At 41.8% G+C, this 19,677-nt stretch overlaps 1 protein-coding gene across 2 annotated transcripts in view; it reads right to left on the bottom strand.

Moving 5' to 3' along the window:
• The window catches only part of GLI3 (GLI family zinc finger 3), a 262,659-nt gene that overhangs the window by 6,579 nt on the left and 236,403 nt on the right, over positions 1 to 19,677 (bottom strand). For both annotated transcript variants that reach the window (XM_004676650.1, XM_004676651.1), the window contains exons 10-12: positions 8,064 to 8,213; positions 6,859 to 7,023; positions 1,310 to 1,600 (exon numbers count right to left, since the gene is read on the bottom strand). In XM_004676650.1, the coding sequence (XP_004676707.1) occupies positions 1,310 to 1,600; positions 6,859 to 7,023; positions 8,064 to 8,213 (606 nt within the window). The remainder of the gene's footprint in view (positions 1 to 1,309; positions 1,601 to 6,858; positions 7,024 to 8,063; positions 8,214 to 19,677) is intronic.

Genomic DNA, 19,677 nt, shown 5'->3' with positions numbered 1-19,677 from the left:
ACCAAGGTGTTTTTTGAAGGCAAAGTACAGTCACCCACTTCAAAAAATGATAGCTTATTTGCATTATTTTTTGTTAGATCAATGTGGACACTTCATAGTTCAAAGACAAACACAGCAATTCATTAAAATGTAGCTTCCCATGTCTTCAATGCTTGAATTTTATGTACAATATTTTCTACCCTTATATACTGCGGATCAGTCATGAAATTCATTCAGGAATTTACAGGATGTATATCCAACTGCTGGACTTGATGAATTTTAATTGCTTCCTTAAACTCAGTATAAAACTGCCTGATCTTGTCCATGCATAGGGACATGTGACTCTACCTAGTACATTTTCTCCAGAGTCTGAAGAATAATAGACTAGAACCCAGCATGTCCTGCAGAACTGACACCATCATCTTATAGCCAAATACGAATTTATGGATGCTCCTCCCAGCTACTCTTGCATTTTTCTGGTTCTTCGGAAATTTTTACATGTTTTGTAATAGCACATACATAAAGCAAGATCACCAACTGAAGTTTGAACAATAACATGATCCACATATCCTTTGTATGTGGCTCAACCAAAAAGATTTTCACCTATGATGTCTTTCAAATTGCTTCCTTGCTCTCCATGGGTCAGGAAATTGTAGAAACAATTTCCAATCTATCAAGCCAATCAATAGGCTGACACTGAAGTTGCCTTTTCCAAAAAGATCAGCATGTGAGTCATTCTCCATCGCGAGTAAAAGCACAATGCTTTTTGTCTTCGCCTCCATTTACCACTGCATGTCCCCCTAACCCTTGGTTCCTGCATGGCCAGGCCAGAACCTGCTCCTTCCCTTTTCTGAACCCTGAGTGTGGAAGTAACTACCTGCCCCTCCTGCTCAGCACCCTCCCAGTGATTTGGTTCCTTCCTCTTCTGAATGCATTTTGAATCCTTTACATTGAGATGCAAGTACTTGCTTTTTGGTGGTCTGCCTGTCCCACTGAACTGTAAATCCCCAAAGTACAGACTGGGCTGATTTATCTTGGCTGCATCAGGGCAAAGAAGATAGAAATGATTTTTAAGTCAGGGCTGCTGAAAATGCAGCCATGTCTTTCTACAAGGAAGGACGGCTGCAGACCAATTTTAAAAGACAGTTAGGAAGCTCTGAAGTGCTTCTGAACTGGGCTATCCTATATAGCACGAAGATCAGAGAGCTCATGGCCTCCTTACAGCTGGCAGCGAGGGCGGGACAGTCTACTGCCCTGAAATACCCTACCAAGCCCTCCTAATTAAGCTGCGATGTCTCTGGGTAGATCAGAAGGAAAGCGAATGACATACCATGGGTTTCTCTGCCTTGACCGCTTTCACCTGAAGGCATTCCTCGCGCTTTGAGGTAGTCTTGCTGAGGTCCTTCTGCTCACCAAGGGCTCCCTGAGTCTGCCGGCCAGGGGATCTGGACTGTGAATGGCTGCCAGAATCCCGAGGTGGTGGGGGCCGAGGATGTATGTCCCCACGCTGCTTCTTGGTGACGTGAGCCTCTGGACCATGCACTGTCTTTACGTGTTTCCGGAGGGAGCTTGGGTCCGTGTAGCGTTTGGTGCAGCCTGGGATCTTGCACACGTATGGTTTCTGTTCAGCACCACGAGAGGGAAACAACAGAGTGTGATGAAACTGATTACGGCCCTGTCCAATAGTGCTTTGTGACTGCTCATTATAGTCTAACTCTTCCAAGGTACTTTCAGAAAGTCTGAGATGTCTAAGTATGTCTAGGTACAGATTTAACAAAGGCAATTTAAACCTTGTACAGGATCCTTAAAATCTAGCTTTCATAGATGATTATTTTGGAGCTTGGAGTATCTCAGAAAATGTAAATTGCCTTCATATTCTTAGAAACATTTACTTTGGGAGTGAGGAGAACTATGGTTGCACTACAGGTGCTCAATAAATATTTGATGAGTATAATGATGGTGATGAAGGAAGTGACAATGATGATCTAAGAAGGCTGAAAAGACACATACCAGCTAATCAGAAACTACTTTACACCTTTCAGGAGAGCTTATGTGAAGAAATTTCTTATGGCTGACCTAGTTCTCAATAGTTCTCAATGTAGTATTCCTCTACACCTTTGACAATGAGATTTTCAAATGGGCAATTTTTTTTTTTTTTTAAATTGCCAACAGGCTCTGGGTTAGATTCACTAGAGTGCATAGCATTATGATCATGATGTCCAGGGTTGAAGGTACTCGGAACCTTCCTGACCTTCAAAGCCATCAAGCACTGTTAGATTGTTCATCACTTGCAAACTAGAAAGGTCTGGGGATGGTGTGCCGCACAGGCTTCTGGGAGGGCTCTACTCCTGGATGCTATCAATTATTTCATGCTAGTTTCATGTCTATGTGGATCGGTGACCAGCCCTACAGAGAGTCATAAAAAGTTACACAGACACTTACAGCTAAATATTGACTCAAATCACAGACAGCCATCAGAATTGTGACTTTGTTTTTTATATGGCTTGAAATAAATATAGTTATGGATGCTTTTATGAGTATATACTTATATAACCAATATACCAAAAGATGAACTGGTAGGGAAGCAATAGTCATAAAAGGTATTACTGACATTATGTCACAAGACATGACCTATCTGATAGACTACATGTGTCTCAAAGATGTTTTTTCACTAAAAGTACAAAAACAAAACAGCACTACCTAAAGCCTAAAGCTATGACGTATTTTAATGTATTTAAGCAGAGATTTAAATATTATCCTGAGAGACTTCACCTCCAAATGTGAGATTATTTTGGGAGGAATTCATTCCCCATTAACTATAAATGACTACTATTCAGGAGCTCCTGTGATTTGCAAGTATATATATATATATATATGGACTGCAATGAGCACATTGAATCCTATTCTGTGCATTAGGGCCAGAAGAATGGCTCTGCTGATTAGTGCTATTACCCTGGAGTGTTCGCTTGCTCACTGCACTGCTCTGACAGGCTGTTCCATCAGCACGCAGCCTGGGATGTAAGGAGGAGGTGTGCAGGGTGGGAGGTGGAAGGAACACAAAGTCAGGCCAGTAAGTGTGCATATGTATATTGTGTGGTCCTGGATGAGTCTACCACAGTTCACCTGAGCCCACTTTCCCAGATAGCAGCCCAGTCACATGCCCTCATGTGTGAACATGTACAGATAGACTCCATTTCACACGTTTGTCAGGCTCTTGGAACTTTAGGTGAAACAACATGTATAATGAAAGCAGGACTTTAAATAACAAAGTCTGACTCAGCAACATTATAAGGAAACAGAGCACAATTAATCACAATATTTGAGGACCTGCTATATATTATCCACCTACAAATCCTCTTAAGAATACACGTTCAGGGCCCTCCCTGGTGGCGCAGTGGGCTAAAGCACAGCACTGAGAAGCTAAAGCCACTTCCGCATGAGTTCGATTCCCGCCTGCCCCGGAGGAGACCACATGGCGTGGCAGACCTCTCCTGACCCACCCACTGCTCCCCTCAGCAGTGTACTTTGTCACTCTGCCGGTTCTGTTCCCTTCTCTGTCTCTGGTGAATCCTCTCACCATCCACAACTCTGGCCTGTACCCCAGTTCCATATGAATAAATAAATAAATCTTAAAAAAAAAAAAAAAAGAATACACGTTCAGGATGTAGGCCTTATAACAAAACTTAGTCACCCGATCATATAACTGGGCCCCCAAATTTTGTTATGATCCATACTAAAATGACATACGGTTATAGGTGAAGATGCATGCTGTCAGACTTGCTGAATCAGCCACTTTTTCTGGATATCCAATTTTGAACCTGATCATTTGTTTGGTGATTCTCACTGACCTGAAAGGTACTTTGTGAAAACAACTGATAATTTTTCTGCTTGAGTTTGTAGTATTTATTTAGATAAAATTTTCAAATTACCAGATAAACGGTCAGTGGTCCCCACTATATGCTAGACTCTGAATTTGATATTTTAAAAAACTGAGTTTGATCTCAAGGACTATAAAATGTACTAGGAAAAACACATAACAACATGTGATTACCTACAATTCAAAGCTCAAGCAAGTATTTCAGAAGGAAGTGGACAGATAGGAATCATTTTTCAGCTGAATGACCATGGAGGCAGCTGTTATTAAGTTTCTTATCTAATTCCCAGATCCCAGATCATAGGTCAGGGCAGGGGTTAAATAAGATGAGGTACATGAGGTACTCACAATGATATGCTGCACACAGTTAAGTGCTTAATAAACACAACTTTGATTAGAAGACAATAAATAGTATAGCTGGGTTTAGAAAGAAGGGTAAGTAAGCTTCTGTGGGATAAAAATGAGGGCAAGAAGAATGCCAAAAAGAAGTGTCCTGCGCAAAGTGAGGCCACTTCATGCATGTGGAATAACTCAAAGCACAGGCTATCCAGAATGTTCCTTTCAGGTTGACCACAGCAAGAAGTAAAGACTAGAAGAGCAGGTTTGGATCAGGTGATAGAACAAGCCTAAGGAATTTCCTCTAGGAAAGCAGGGAGTCACTGGAACTTTCTGGAAAAGGAGATACAACCTGACCACAGCTTATGGAAACTTGCTTAGCATAGTACTGGGAGGAACAGGGACTGTGTGGTCTGGAGTAGGGAGTCCCATAAGAAGCCACAGCTACGGCTCGGGTGGAGTTTTGAGGGTCAGGGAGGAGGATCATCTGGGCTGCTCCCACGAGAAATTACTCCTTGTTTTGTTCTATCATATTATTTTCTGCACCTAAAACAGCAAAATGTCTGACACCCAAGTAGCTACAAACATTTGCTTAGTGAATGAAGATGTAAATAAGAGAGAAAACACCTGGACTTATGTAGGCTAGTCTGATTAAACAAATCTAGATTGCCTGAACAAAGCTAGTTTTAGTATATCTGCAACTGCCTATCATTTAAATGCAAAGCCAAGGCCTTGTACATAGAGTAAAGAAAAAAATATTTACATGTTTATGGACAAAATCTTATTTAGTGATTAAGATAGATGTTAATAATTTAAGTAAGTTTCTCAGTGGGGAAAGTCACCCTATTCCCACTCCCTGATGCCTCTTACATCACTAACCTATTTCGCTGTGTCTACGAATTGCCCTATTCCAATTTCCTAAAATGTACAAAACAACTATATCACATCACACTGTCAAGTGCTGCACACAGTAAAAGCACTTGTTACATAAAAAAGGGAGATTCAGCATCTTTCATAAAATCTCCTCAAGCAGTTGCTCAATAATAAAAGATTCCAAATAACTAGAAATTTTCTAAGTCCTCCCCAACTCTCTAACTGGAAGATCAGAACTAGACTTGACTGGCACTTGAGAAAGTCAGATAACAGCCAAGCCAAGGTCAAATGCTGCTTCTCTGACACACTGCAGGCAAACTGACAGCATGTTTGTGGGACAACAGCTCATGTTAACACATTCCGGCTTGCTATCCTATTTCTGTCCAAATGGCGGGGAGCCCTTCCGTAAGTTTCTTAATTCATTCAAAAGCAGGCTTTCCAGAGGAGTGTGAGCTTGAGTTATACCTTCAAGGAGAAGTTGGAGGTTTCCTGGCAGACATGCATTAAAATGAAAGCAAAATGTATTTGAAAATAAAGAAACAAAGTACAAATGCAGAATGTAAGTTGCTGAGGGGCAGGGGGTGGGGAAAACAGGTGGAGAGGGTATAAGAGATGGTGGTGGAGGATTATTGGTAATTTGGTGAAGGGTGTGGAGTGTTATCATACATTTGAAGAAGTGTAAACCTGTACCCCTAGACAACATACAGTGTTATCAATGGTACCATAAATCAATGGTACTTAAATAAAAAGAGGCTTCTCAGCAAAATAAAATACTACTGATTAAAAAACAAAAACAAAGCAAACAAACAAAAAAAAACTTCTAGTTCTCTTGTGCACTCTAAACAATGAATCAGAAATCATTTTCATTGTTCTATTTCTCTAGAATTTGAGGGGGGTAATTGCTTAAAATAATCACAACACAACAGAAGCTACCTACTATACTGTGAAAGCTTTGTTCAGCATATTATTTTTAAGTAAGGGACTAGAGACCACTCTGGGTTCTGAGAACAGCTTCCGAGATCTTTTGGAGTTGGAATGTCTGGAAATCACAGCTAGCCTAGACTGGGCAATGCTTTTCAATATTATCTATTATATAATGTATCTGAAGATACCACCTGGAGAAAGCAAATAAAAGTATGTCTAAGCAGTAAGCTGTCTGCAGCTGTCAACACGACGCTTCTGACTGGAGCAGCAGTGCTTACCGGGTCATCCTTTGCAGGGACCCAGGGCATTCCAGGCAGAGCTAGTGGGTGGAACTCTGACATAAATGCAAGTCCTGTTTGACCAGTAGGTGGCAGTTCTGAACAATGCGAAACTTACTGGCCAGGGGACTGAAGAAGTCCCTTCTTTGGGCTCTCCCCAAAGCACTACACTCTGAAGCTCTCTGAAGCTACTGCAGCAGGAGTTCAATACCCAGCCAGGGAGCTGACCCATATGGCGTGGCAGACCTCTTCTGATCTGCCCGCTGCTATCCTCAGCAGGGCACTTTGTCAGCCTGCCTGTTCTGCTCCCCACTCTGTCTCTGGTGAGTCCTCTCACCCACCACACCTCTGGCCTGTACCCCAGTTCTGCAAGCATAAATAAATACTTAAAAAAAATGTCCCTTCTTCATGTGCACTACCTTTCCAACAGGGTCAAGTTTCCAGCCCTGCCTCTGACGCTACAAACGACCTGCAGTGGAAGAGGTCAGAGGAACCGCAAGGGGCCTGGCCCACCTCTCCATGCACAAGCCCCGTCAGGGCTGCGTATCCTCCCGTGAGCTCTGATCCATTGTGTCTGGCCTGGGGGAGGCTCACCTCATTGGAATGTGTTCTGTTTTGGTGCTTGGCACGGTCGGAGGCGTTGGAGAATGCCTTGTTGCACCCTTCATGCTCACAGACGTACGGTTTCTCTCCAGTGTGAGATCTCAAGTGCGTTTTCAAGTTTTCTAGTCTCGAGTAGGCCTTTGTGCAACCTTCAAACTGAGGACAGCAGGTAAATCTGGATTACTTCACACAATTGACAGCTCATGCCTAACACTCCCTCCAAGTTGATAAAAGGCTGATGTTTCGAGGGTCAGTAGCTTTTCAAAACCGAGGAACAAAAGTCCGCTAAACTCTGCATTTACTGGGATTCAGATGGGGCTCAGTGCTGTTCCAGAGAAAGCACTCTCAATGCTAGTCAGTCTTGAGTGTTTTTTTTTTAATAGACCACTCAATGTGGACAATGGATTTCATTATCTGCTCATTGATCTCCTCAAATTCCCACTGATTTCAGATTCAGCACAAAGTTCATTAATATGGCTTTGTGTCCATACAAAGGCACGGAATTTGATCATGTTTGTAAAAGGCCTTTAATATGTAAAGTACCAGGGTTGAGCAGAGCCCAGGGCGCCTGGTGGACACCTTAGCGAAAGAAGGCTTAGCTTTGAAGGAGTCCCAGCCCCACAGGTCCTCGGAGACAGGCTAGGAGAGCACAGAAAAGCCTGAGAGTCCTAAAACTCGAAAGTCTTATCTTTTGAAAACTCAAGCTTTTCAAGTCAACACTGGACCTTCCCTCTGGCCTCCTAGTTCTCTGGCAAGAATGATGCCCGGCGGGCACAGTGGCCAGGCAGCAGGCCAGCCTGCCCACTTGCCATTCTGAAACGCCACTGCCAGCCACGTTGAGGCTCTTAACGTCTAAACTGCAATTATTTCAAATTAAATTACTTAAAAAACCAATTCCTTGATGGCTCTAGCTACATCTCAAACATGCCCAACAAGCACCTGTGACGGTGGCGGCCTGGTGAAAGTAGGTCTAGAATTCTGCCATCTCCCCCAGGGCGAGCATCTCCCGTTCTTTCTCCAGAGGTTGGTGGCCTTACAGCAGAAGCTTTCCCTCCACTGCAGAATCCCACCCCCACCTCCCTCGGCATCAGGCAGACAGCTCTCCACCTACCCAGTCAGCCTCCCTGGCAGAAGGCCCCAGGCAAACCCGGCTACGCCTCTGTCTTGCCTGCTGTGGCTGCCCACAGAGTACTCACAGTGCATTTGTGCGGCTTCTCTCCCGTGTGTCTCCGCATGTGCACCACCAGCATGTACTGGGCTTTGAAGGGCTTCTGCTCCCTTGAGCAATCCAGCCACCGGCACACGAACTCCTTCTTCTCTCCATGAATATGATCATTATTTATATGCTGAGGTTTGCAAAAAGAAAGTGAAATAAAATGCAAATGCATCACTCATTTCTGAAGGTAACAGAAGGGAATGTAAAAAATGCCCCAACCGAAGCCTGAAAGATCATGTGATAGCTTTCCTGTAATATAATGTACTTTGCTCAAGTTAGGATGTCTCACAAGTACAGTTGTGTACTTATCATGTTTGTATACTTCCTAATTAGCAGAAGTGACGATCTTCGGTGGAAGCCTGGCACCCCAGAGAAAGGACTGTACAGGGCCTCCAAAGAGTGATGATTTTCCTTTCTGGGCCTCTATTGCATTTCACCTGTCAAATAAAGGCTGATACTCCTTCCCACCCCCCATAGCAGTGTTCTAGGTCTGTGGATTCCCACCCTGGCTCAGATTGCAGGAACACACGCACACACACAATTCTGTAATAAGGAGCAGTAGCCAACGCAGTATTGCTAACTAAACCTTAGTTCCGATCAGTGGTATTAATTCTTGAATGAATCTGAGAGAAATAACTACAGCAAAGACTGTAGAAGTCTCTCAGTCTTCGCTCTCTTCATGTGAGGGAAATAGGAGTGAATTAATTCATTTCTAAGTTTCTGTCCAGTGCCATAATTTTATGAATTTGCTTTTTAAAATGAAGACAAATGTTCTGAAATTGTTTAGTTCAGAGAATCCCTTTCACATAGTTTCCTGGATTCATAGATCCAGTATCCTGTAATTGGGAGACATAGAAACCGACGATAGCACCAGATGAAAATGTAGTTCTTCATTTGGACCAAATTTAAGTTGACTGTAGTAAGTTGAATCCCATTACATTACAGATTTTTATAGAAATGTGTGTCCCAGTTTGATACTGTTGGTTTTATTCTCTGGCTACCCGTTTTATTTGCCTTAATGTCAGGGTGTTCAGACTACTTTCTTAAACATACACATAAATACACCACTAAAAACTCTGAGAAATCACAGGAAGATGCCCTTTGACTCAGTGTGCTGCACACAGAGTCAGAACCTTCAGTCTCCCGCATGGGCCTGGCTCCTGAGTGAGATCTGGGGCCCTCAAAGCCTGTTTTTCCCACTTCGTCCACTAGGGGGCCAACGACGCTAGGGGAAAATGAAGTTTGCTTCTGTCTGGAGATTAAAAGTGGATGAGAGCAGAGCAAAGCAATTACTATTCACTGTCCTACCCTTGAACAGTTGTCAGAAAGCAGAATAAACAAAAGAGATCCCAATACTAGGTCACAGCTCACAGGAATCCTTTCAGAAGTCAGGACATAAGGAAATCACAGAGAATCACTCAGGTTCACACAGACAGCAACCCCAAGGCAAACAGACATGGGTTTCCTATGAAAAAGCCAACTGTGAGTGTTCTTAAAAAGTTATACTGGTGCACAGACCTATGTGGGAGAATACCTGGGTTGCACAGGGGACAGAGTCAAATCTTTAACTTTAAAATCCACATAACACAGTGGTGTTCTAGGAATTCTTTCCAGGGAAACAGGAAATGATCATACAAAACCACTCATTAAAAACTGATCTTGCTTCAGCATCAGAAATTTTTCTCAGTTTAAAACTTGGAAGGTTTTCTAGTTATTGGAAATAAAACTTGAGTCCTGGGATTAATATACATAAAAGAAAAAGGGAGGAAAAGATCAAACTGGAAAACTGAATTAGAATGTGGCCTCAGCCGCCTCCCTTAATCTGGGATCTACATCTTCCCTTTTCCTTTCATAGCAACTGACAAGTTCCCCTGGGATGTAGCAGGTCCTTGGTGAATATTGTTTTCAACTACTTACGATTACATGAAGATTTTAGATAAGACATTTTATACTTTAAAATACTATACTGCCAGGAACTCAAAGGGGTTTGAAAGTTATCCATTGAGGAGCGCTGCTTTTCTGGGTGGAGCCAGAGGAGTGCACTGACTGTGGCTTTTTTACATTGTGTATTCACAGGATGTAGTGGGCCTCTGCTGGGGAATCAGAGCTGATTCCTGCTCTAAGGAAATTACAGTTCACTGGAGAGAAATGGATAATGATTTAAATTACCACACAATTACAGTAGTGACCAGTGTTATAAAGGGAAAGAGGGTTTTACAAAAACAACAGGGAGTCTCAAAGCAGGGTCAGCTTCTCCAATGAAGTAGGATTTAAAGTAGACCTGGAGAGTGACTGACATGGGCCAGCCAGATGTGCAGCTAGGCATGAGGGTTGGGGAGAAAGGAACAACATTGCAGACGATGAGACAGAAGCACGTGGGGAAGGGCCAAAACCTGGTGTCTTAGAGGAACACATGTGGTGGGGACAACGGGCCAGCAGACACAGGAGGCTCCTAGCACTGCTCCAGCTTAGAGCAGTTAAGGTATGAATTCTCACGGGCCTGAAATGGACCAGTGAAATAGCTGAGCTTGGCCTACCTATGTGCAGTGTGCAGCAGCGAGCTGTGGGCTACACTCTCAGGCAGAACTCACACACATACACCCCATGAGAGAGCTGGGACTTGGACACCTGCCGAGAGGAGGAGGGTGGCGACGCTAACTGGCATTACTTAGGGCAAGGGGATGACTAAACAGGGAGGCCTTGACAGTGGCCAGTGAATTAGGTGTCTTGATTCTTGCCTCATCTCTCCTCCCACACACTGGAGAAGCCAGACTCCTGGAGAGGGAAGCAATCTGTCTCCTCTTTCAGGTGGGACGCAGGGGAGGAGCAAACAGTCTCCTAGGTTCTTCAGATCATGTGCCTGGCTGGTTGGGAGGGAAGACTGCCAGTGATCTGGGTTTGAGGTTTAAATTGGATAGGCTTGTAGGGACCGCCTGTGACTGGGAATTGCCTACAGAGGCTGTGAGATCACCGTTAGCGTGGAAGGGAAGACTACGAAGAACTGAGGAGAGCAGTGACTGGCAAAATCGGAATGATTTCATATTTATACCTTGCTAAGCTTCATCAACCTTGGCCTCTGGAAATACGTCTGAATATTCAAGTGCCAGGATTCCTGTGCTCATCAGCAAGCATCACACCCAGTGTTGCCTACAGCTGGGGTGGGGGAACCTGTCTAGATAGTGAGAATCATCTCTATTTCTGAAAGGTTCAGTATCCTAGGAATTTTCCCATTCTGCCTCCTACACGTGTCTAGAGAGACCTGAGTTCTCTCTAATATGCTTTTGTAATATGTGAAAACTTTTCTTGAGTGCAAACTTGGATTGAGGCCACAAGTTATTTTTCTTGAAATGAGACTGTATGGTTTTGGCTGGAAGACCAGCTAGACTTTGCTTGCCTTTAGGTCCAAACGTTGAACTCAGGATCACTATCAATTATCATAAAGAAAATAGAGTGATCTCTTTCAGCCTTTTTAGGTGATTCAATGCATATTTTGTGCTTAAAATATTTCTAGGAGTGGGCCCTCCCTGGTGGCGCAGCAGGTTAAAGCACAGCACTGAGAATCTAAAGCCGCTTCCTCATGAGTTCGATTCCCGCCTGCCCCGGAGGTGACCACATGGTGTGGCAGAGCTCTCCTGACCAGCCCGCTGCTCCCCTCAGCAGTGTACTTCATCGATCTGCCTGTTCTGATCCCCACTCTGTCTCTGGTGAAGCCTCTCACTGCCCCTGAGTCTCTGGCCTGTATCCCAGTTCTGTATGCAAAAATAAATAAATCTTTAAAAAAAAAAAAAATATTTCTAGGAGCTAGATTTCAAGTGAAAATTAAAATTCTGAGGAATCATAACTTTCCTATGTTACCGTGGCCTAAATATTTATTTTATTTTTCTTTAAGGACTTGCTTAACCTCTGCAGAAGTGCTCATGGAAAGTTCATTTAGGGTCAACTTTTATGACAGAGTGAACAGTAGGGGGTGTATAAAGGGGAGGGGAGGGGCATTAGGAGGCATCTCGGACAACATGTGATAAGTGGGGTACCCGTGGACAGGTCAGTTCACCTAGCTGGGCTTTTCAATATGTCTAAAATTAGGGTGATGAACCAGATCAGGTGTTTTGGTAAACTTTCCATAAAAATTTAGATAGAAAATATTTTAGGCTTTGTGGGTTAAGTCTCCATTGCAGCTATCCAATTCTTGTTTCAAGACTGACACTGCCACAGACAATGTGTAAATGAAGAGAGGTAGCTGTTTATCTGTAGACACTGACATTTTCATGGGTCATGAAATAGTCTAACTTTTTAAAAATTGTTGAAAGCTGTAAAAACCGTCCACAGCTGTGCATTCAAATAAGCAGTGAGCCAGATTTGTAGGTGATGAGTTTGCTCATCCCTGAACCAAGAGACTTCAAAGTTTCCTTCTTGGGCTAACAGAGCCCTTGGCTTTCTATGTCAAGTTCGTTCACAAGCCTAAGAAGTGAAATTGAAAGGAGGTATGTTTCAGTGACAGAGCAAAGAAAGGCTGCAGCGTGCAATACAAATCAGGAGCCTGAATTAAAAATGAGGGGAGAGAATCAGGCCAGACAGATGCCCCCCCCTGTATCATATTTCTAGGGTGCAAAAAGCATACTTTCTTTGCTCATCAAAATCCTAGGTAACTAAGAAGAGTAATACACAGTGAATTCTAAACACTCAACAGACAGGCTGATCCCAAGAGAAGCCAGCCTGCAATTCAATGGGCATGTGTTTATTTGTGGTTTCATTGAAATCTGACTTCCTAGCAGTTAATCAAATATATAAATAATTTAATTGGAGGGAAAATAATCCATGATTAAATTCCAAACTAATCCAACACAAAGACATGCAATTTGCCAGAGGCTCAAGCACCAGAAAGAGATAGATGGTGTAAATTACAGTGTTGTATGCCAACTCTCTCAGTGGCCCACTCTGGAAGTGCCCTGTCTGCATGAGCAGGACAGGGATGCCAGGAAGGCTGAGGTCTATCCCCGAACTTCCAAAAGAATGTGTTTCTTTGGTTTTCCAATTGCGATTATAAGTGTTTTGGCACAAGAAACTGTCTGCTGGTGAAACAAATAAAACAACTCTAGTACTTGTAAGCAAACCAACAAAATTGATATTTCACAATAGTGATCATGTGTGTGGCAAATTGAGCCAAGCCTCTGTACTAGTCTCTTCCCTGCTCATGGTGCTTTGGGGATCACAAAGAGGTGGAGGCAATCAGCATGAAGGCCTGGTAGTAGAGAGTCTGTGATGCTTCTCCTTTGAAAGGATTCTCTTTGGGAAAGAAGCTGAGCACTTAGCATCAACCACAGTGTAGCAGAAAGACCTTCAGGAAAATGGGAAAGCGAAGAATTTTTTACACGAGCAGCAAAATGGAAGTCCACAGTAGAATCCACTGAGCTAATCAGGGTCTTTTCTTCTGGCTTCATTATTTTGCTGTAAGTCTAGAGCAGGCAGTTTTTCCTCAGCCTAATTCCTAACCCTTCAGATGAAATGCATGCATGCGGCCTATCAATCCCAAAAAGACAGAGCTCTGCAAAGAACGCTGCTATTCAAGCAGTCTTAGAACTTGGAAGCATGCTTATTTCTGTCTTTCTATCTCCCTCTCCTTCAGCCAGATTCCCCACCAATCCTCACACAGAAAGCACAATTCTCGAGATGCAGAAGCATCCTCCATCCATCGAGGGAAGCTACAGCATGGCCAGAAGGAGTGTGTAAGCTTTGCACAGCCCCTCTCAACTCCTACTAATGGAACTGTGCTAAGCAACAAATACCTTGCTGTTTTAAGCCTATACACTCTTTAAACTAGCCAGTTCTTTAACATCAAGAAGGTAAATTCTGCCCACTGTTGCAATGAAAATATTGCTAATACACTCTTTAAACTTGCCAGTTCTTTAACATCAAGAAGGTAAATTCTGCCCACTGTTGCAATGAAAATATTGCTAATCACCCCTAAAAACAGCTGAAAGCAGGAATTGTAGAACTTCAGACTCTACCCTCACTATGATTTCCCTATGGCTCCCCATGTATGTAACTTACACACCAGCATTTCTGCCAGTACCTACTGTCTCTCAAACAAAACAGAACATTTCAACTAGGTTTCTCGAAGCATGTTGCCAGCTTTTTCGTAACACAAGCATGTGAAAGCAAAATTTATGATATTTATTTATTTTGTTTTTCTTGCATCTTAATTTGTTGATTGTTAGTCAGGTTTAAATTTCTCCCCTCAGATGTAGCCATTGTATTTATCTCACCACCACAGCATCTGTGATCTATCACCACAGGCCCTTGTGCTCATTTCTCCTTTGTTTTGACTCCCTCTTCCTCCCCTTCCACTGTATGCCTCAGGCCTATGGTCAGCATACAAGATGTGTCCTTTATCAGACCCTTTGTTTGGTTTATCTATATTCCACATACAAATGAAATAATCTTTTGTGTATCTTTTTCCTTTTGACTTATTTCACATAGCATAGTTCCTTTCTGTTGCATCCATGTCGTCACAAGCAACATTTATAATTTTTGATTACTGAGTAGTATTCCATTGTATATATAACACACAGTCTTAATCTATCCCTCTATTTGTGGGCATCTGTGTTCTTTCCATATCTTAACTATTGTATATAATGCTAAATAAACACAGGGGTGCAGGTTTTGTTTCTTTTTCTTTTTTTTTTTTAAGATTTATTTATTTGTGCATACAGAACTGGGGTGCAGGCCAGAAGCTCAGGGGCGGTGAGAGGCTTCACCAGAGACAGAGTGGGGAACAGAACAGGCAGATCAACGAAGTACCTGAGGGGAGCAGCGGGCGGGTCAGGAGAGGTCTGCCACACCATGTGGTCACCTCCGGGGCAGGTGGGAATCGAACTCATGCGGAAGCAGCTTTAGATTTTCAGTGGTGTGCTTTAACCCACTGCGCCACCAGGGAGGGCCTGAAGGTTTCATTTCTAACTGGTCCAGCCACTATGGAAAGCTGTGTGGATTTTCTTCAAAACACTAAAAATGGATCTATCATATGATCTCGCAATTCTACTCCTAGAAGTCTACCTGAAGAGCACAAAAAGTCTGACCTTTACTAGAATACTGCCCAGGTAAATATGACTCTCTCCATACCCAAACATGCACAGATGTACACACACACATATGAACGTATGTATTACTCACTCTTTAACAGAAAGGAAAGTAAGGGACAATAAATAAGTATAGTAGTGTATTTCATAGATGAAAACCACAGGGAATAGAACAGCATCTTGGGCTTGCAGTGGTCTGGTAGCTGCAGCTGGGGAATACTAGCTGTACTGAGTCACGGCTTTGCTGCGTTCTTCTGTGCCATGACCCATGAGCATGCCATTATTTGATACAGTTACACATTTCCCAGGAAGGAAATGAAACAGAGACATCTCCTTTTCAGATGATCACCCTGGAAATGCCCGTTACTTTTTAAATGTAAATGTGAAATTTCTACAAGCAGGTTAGTTCATAAATGAGCTTGAGTCCATGGACATGTTAAACAGAATTCAATCATATGAAACTTCTAGAGATGTGTGAAGAAGTATAAGAAAGCCTTCTACTTTGACATAAGATGGGATATAAACAAGTAAATGATTTTCAGAAATTTTAATTTTAAAGTTGCTTCTTGGTTTTATAAGTCTACTACTACCTCTTTATCTAGTGGTCCAGAGCTATTTCTGAAAAGGAAGGAAAATAATTTAGAATCAATTAAAATTTAATTTATGTTAAGACTGATTTGAGAGATATGGAAATGTTTTTGCCTGAAGGAAAACTCTAGAAGAATTCCTTAAAAGAGTTCAATTTTTTCCATCTTTCTACTCATCTTTTGCAAGTTTTAGAAATGAGAGGAAAAGTATAGAAAATGCAACTCCTTGCAAAGTCAAGAAGAAAACTAAAACAGGTATTTACATTAGTTTGAGTAAGTCAGTGAGAAATAGTGTGAGATTTGGGAAAATATTTCAATTTTTCTAGTGTACTTATATAAGCTAAAATTCCTCAAAAGCTCAAGAAAAAGTCAAGAAGTCAAGCACAGTTAATTCAGTGTCTATATTTTGGGGTTTTGTTGTTACATTTAATTATAGAATAACTAAATGTTGGTGTAAAGGTATATATTTGGGGATGTAACTTATCTAACTGAGCACCCCTTCTTCCAGGAAGTATAAATATTACTGACTTGAACTTATATCCCCAGAATAGCATAGTGGCTTAATGTTAAAATGACCTAAAATTTGGGTACTTAAGAAGAAATTTTTTAAAGCAAAATATAAATATTAGTTGTACTGATAAATGTTATTTACATTACTTAGGTAAAAAGAAAACATACTCATTCTTGAAAGTGTGTTAAATTCCTTGCAAGAACTGTGAAAGTAAGTCCCCTTTTTCTTACACTTCTGTTCTCTGGATTTTAAGCTATTTTACTAAAACATAGATGTAATTGTCTTTTAAGAAGGTTCTTTTACAGCTTAATAAAGTGGCTTTTTTTTTAAAAGAATTCAGAGTTTCTTTTCTGAATGAGTGAGCTAGTAATGAAATACTATAGAGATTTTTAAAAAGAAATGTAATTTCATCAAGCCCTCCGATCATGCTAGGGCTCTGTTTATATTGTTTCTAGAAGTTATTGGGTACTTTTTATTTTTATCTTATTCTTTTTAAATACCAACATTTGTCTTCAGTTACATTAACAATAAATGTATCAACTCTTCTTAAACGAATTAAGAGCTCAGTCACCAAAAAGAAAGATGCAAAGTTTTCAACAAGTAAGTTTAGTAGTATGCATTCTAGAAACAAGAAGAAAACAAATGCTGAATCTGGAGAGGCAAGATAATTTTAATTGTGTAATCAGGAAATGAAGAAATTTGGAAAATCAATCTCCAAAAGGCCATCTTTTATTCAACTCTGCAATGAGCAGATCCACCAAACACGGTAGGCACCACACTTTCTGATCACTGCTCCCACTCAAGGGGGTAGCAGCACAAGTCTCATTCCTGTGCCTCCTGCCCATCAGCTCCAGACTGAGAAAAAGGGCCAGGCCAGAGCATCCAGGACAGGTGATCAGAAAAGGAGACCTCTCCAAGGATGAAACATTCAGGCCAAATCACTCATCTGCATGGATCATTTCTCCAAACCCAGTGTATCTGGAAAGCATTACTATCCACGGCTATGATATATAAGGTCTTTAGAAGCCAAATCACATCCCAGAACACCACAATCCTCCCACCCTGTGGGCTTGGATTTCTGCCATGATGAAAAAAGAGGGTTAATGGGTAGTTTCTCTGTATAATAATAATTTCAACGCATGTCTGCATAGCTATTGTCAAAATAATTCTTTTGTTATAAAACTCTGAAAGGTAGGTTGGATTGGTACAATAACGTAATTATAATTATAATAGTACCTCACATATTTTTAATTTTAAGGTGCTTAATGTTCTGATAAGAACTAGCTCTAAGAACAAGAATCATTTTTTAAAGTCTTTATATTCCAAAAATTTATCTTGTTTGACATGTAAGACATTAAGAGTACTATTATCTTGAAGTACACCAAATGTTAGCCTTTAATTACTTCTTAATTTCTATGATCTCAGTATTTTTCATAATCTGAATTTATAGGCATTGCTCTTTGTAAAGAGCCTAAAGTTCTAGCATAATGTGAAAAAGTTCAAAATGCAATACAAAAATAAAGGTGAAGTAAAGATGAGATCTGCCTTTGTTTTCCTTTTTCTTGTCTTTCTTTAAATTGTAGTAACTTAGCTTACAGCAGTGTGTGACTGAGCGACAGTCCTCTCCTCAGTGCAGGGCTAAGCTGGTGGCCTCTCTCTTCACTGCCCTATAAAAGTGCCCACACCTCCTTCCGGTCACTGAGGTCTGTTTCTGAATACTGCAGTCAGCTTTTGAAGCTGTAAACTGTTGATGAGTTTAGGTATCATAATTTGCCCCCCCACCCCCCGATGGCGCAGTGGGTTGGAGCGCAGCAGTGCTAAGCTGGTCACGGCAACTTTCGTGCAAGTTTGATCCCCACTCCAGAGAAGATCCACATGGTGAGGCAGACCTCTCCTGACCCATCCGCTGCTCCCCTCAGCAGTGTAGTTCATTGTTCTGCCTGTTCTGCTCCCCATTCTGTCTCTGATGAGTTCTCTCACCACCCTGCACCTCTCTCTGGCCTGTACCACAGTTCCGTATGCATAAAAAAATTATTTTTTTAAATAACTAATTTATTAAGTATATCTGAATTCAAATGATCATCAATTTTTAATACCTGAAGGAGAGTCAAGCACATTTTCAATGGAATCCTTTGAAGATATGAGATACCAGAGTTGATTCTGGTTCAATCTCAGTTCAAATCATGTCCCTGAACACAATTTTCTTAGGAAGTCTTCTGCCCATCATGTTGCTAAGGAGGGCTCTGCATGGACAGTGATGGAAGTCTCCCTTCAGCCGTCAAAATTAGATCAGGTCAGTGTGTCTATGTGTGTGGGGTGGTAAGTTTGAAAAGCAGGGGGTGGGAACTGACAATGACAGAAATGCAAGCATATCTTAAGAACAACTGGAGGAAAGGAAGGAGTTAGCCAAGCAGGCACAATCATCCATTTGGAAATCTGCCTCCAGTCCCCACTGAGCTGACTCATTTATCCACTATTAACTCAATGCTTATTTATGATATGACAGTTACTGTGCTAAACACTAAAGAGACAAGCTGATTAAAACAGGTCCACTGGATCTTATCCAAGATTGTAGAAAGAAACACTGTTTAAAAACATGCTTTCCTATCATAGATACCTTTGCAATTAAAACAGTAAGCAACCCAGAAGAATTCTTTCTCTCACCTCCCCACACAGAAAACTAGCCAGCCCGTTGTTCAGGACAGCCCTACACAACAAAATAAAAAGGAAACCCTTAGACATTGCTGCTTTAGTAAGGTTTTCAGCATGTGAAATGGTTAATTGTACCCTTAATTTTTGATGAGCTCATTACTCATTCACATGCTACCCTGGTGCACAGCATATCTTAATGCCTTATGGCAGGTTCATATAAATACATGAAAATATATATTCTACATAATATGTGTATTTACTTTTTCGTATACTAGACTGTAATTTTCTTTATCACGTTAATAGAAGGTGTAAAAGTTTATAGAAAGAACATTGGTCTAGACACCAGGGTGCAGAGACTGAGTCAGGTGTGCACTATGTGCCGAACACATGGAGTAGGAACTGGACACTGCCTGAGAAGAGGGTGTTCTAACGGAGATGGGAAAAGACAGGAACTCAGGGAAAGCTTCTGATGGAAACTGCTGGAATCCCAAGAGAGAGGGTGCCTGGCATGGGTAGAAGTATATCTATACTGGCGGAGGGACTAAAGCTAGAGAGGTCCTAGGTTAAGAATGGTTATTATGGCCCTCCCGGGTGGTGCATAGGGTTAAATCATAGCACTTGGAAGCTATCAGCAGCCACTTTCACATGAGTTGGATCTCCAATCAGGGAGCTAGCCCACATGGTATGGCAGACCTCTCTTGTCTCACCCACCGCTCCGCTCAGAAGTATATTTCAGTAGATTCACCTCTTCTGCTCCCCACTCTGCCT

This window comes from Condylura cristata, unplaced genomic scaffold, assembly GCF_000260355.1.
Source record: "Condylura cristata isolate star-nosed mole 26May11 unplaced genomic scaffold, ConCri1.0 scaffold00005, whole genome shotgun sequence".
Taxonomy (NCBI): Eukaryota; Metazoa; Chordata; class Mammalia; order Eulipotyphla; family Talpidae; genus Condylura; species Condylura cristata.
Note: the sequence above shows the minus strand (reverse complement) of the source record. Positions and strands in the feature narration are given on the sequence as shown.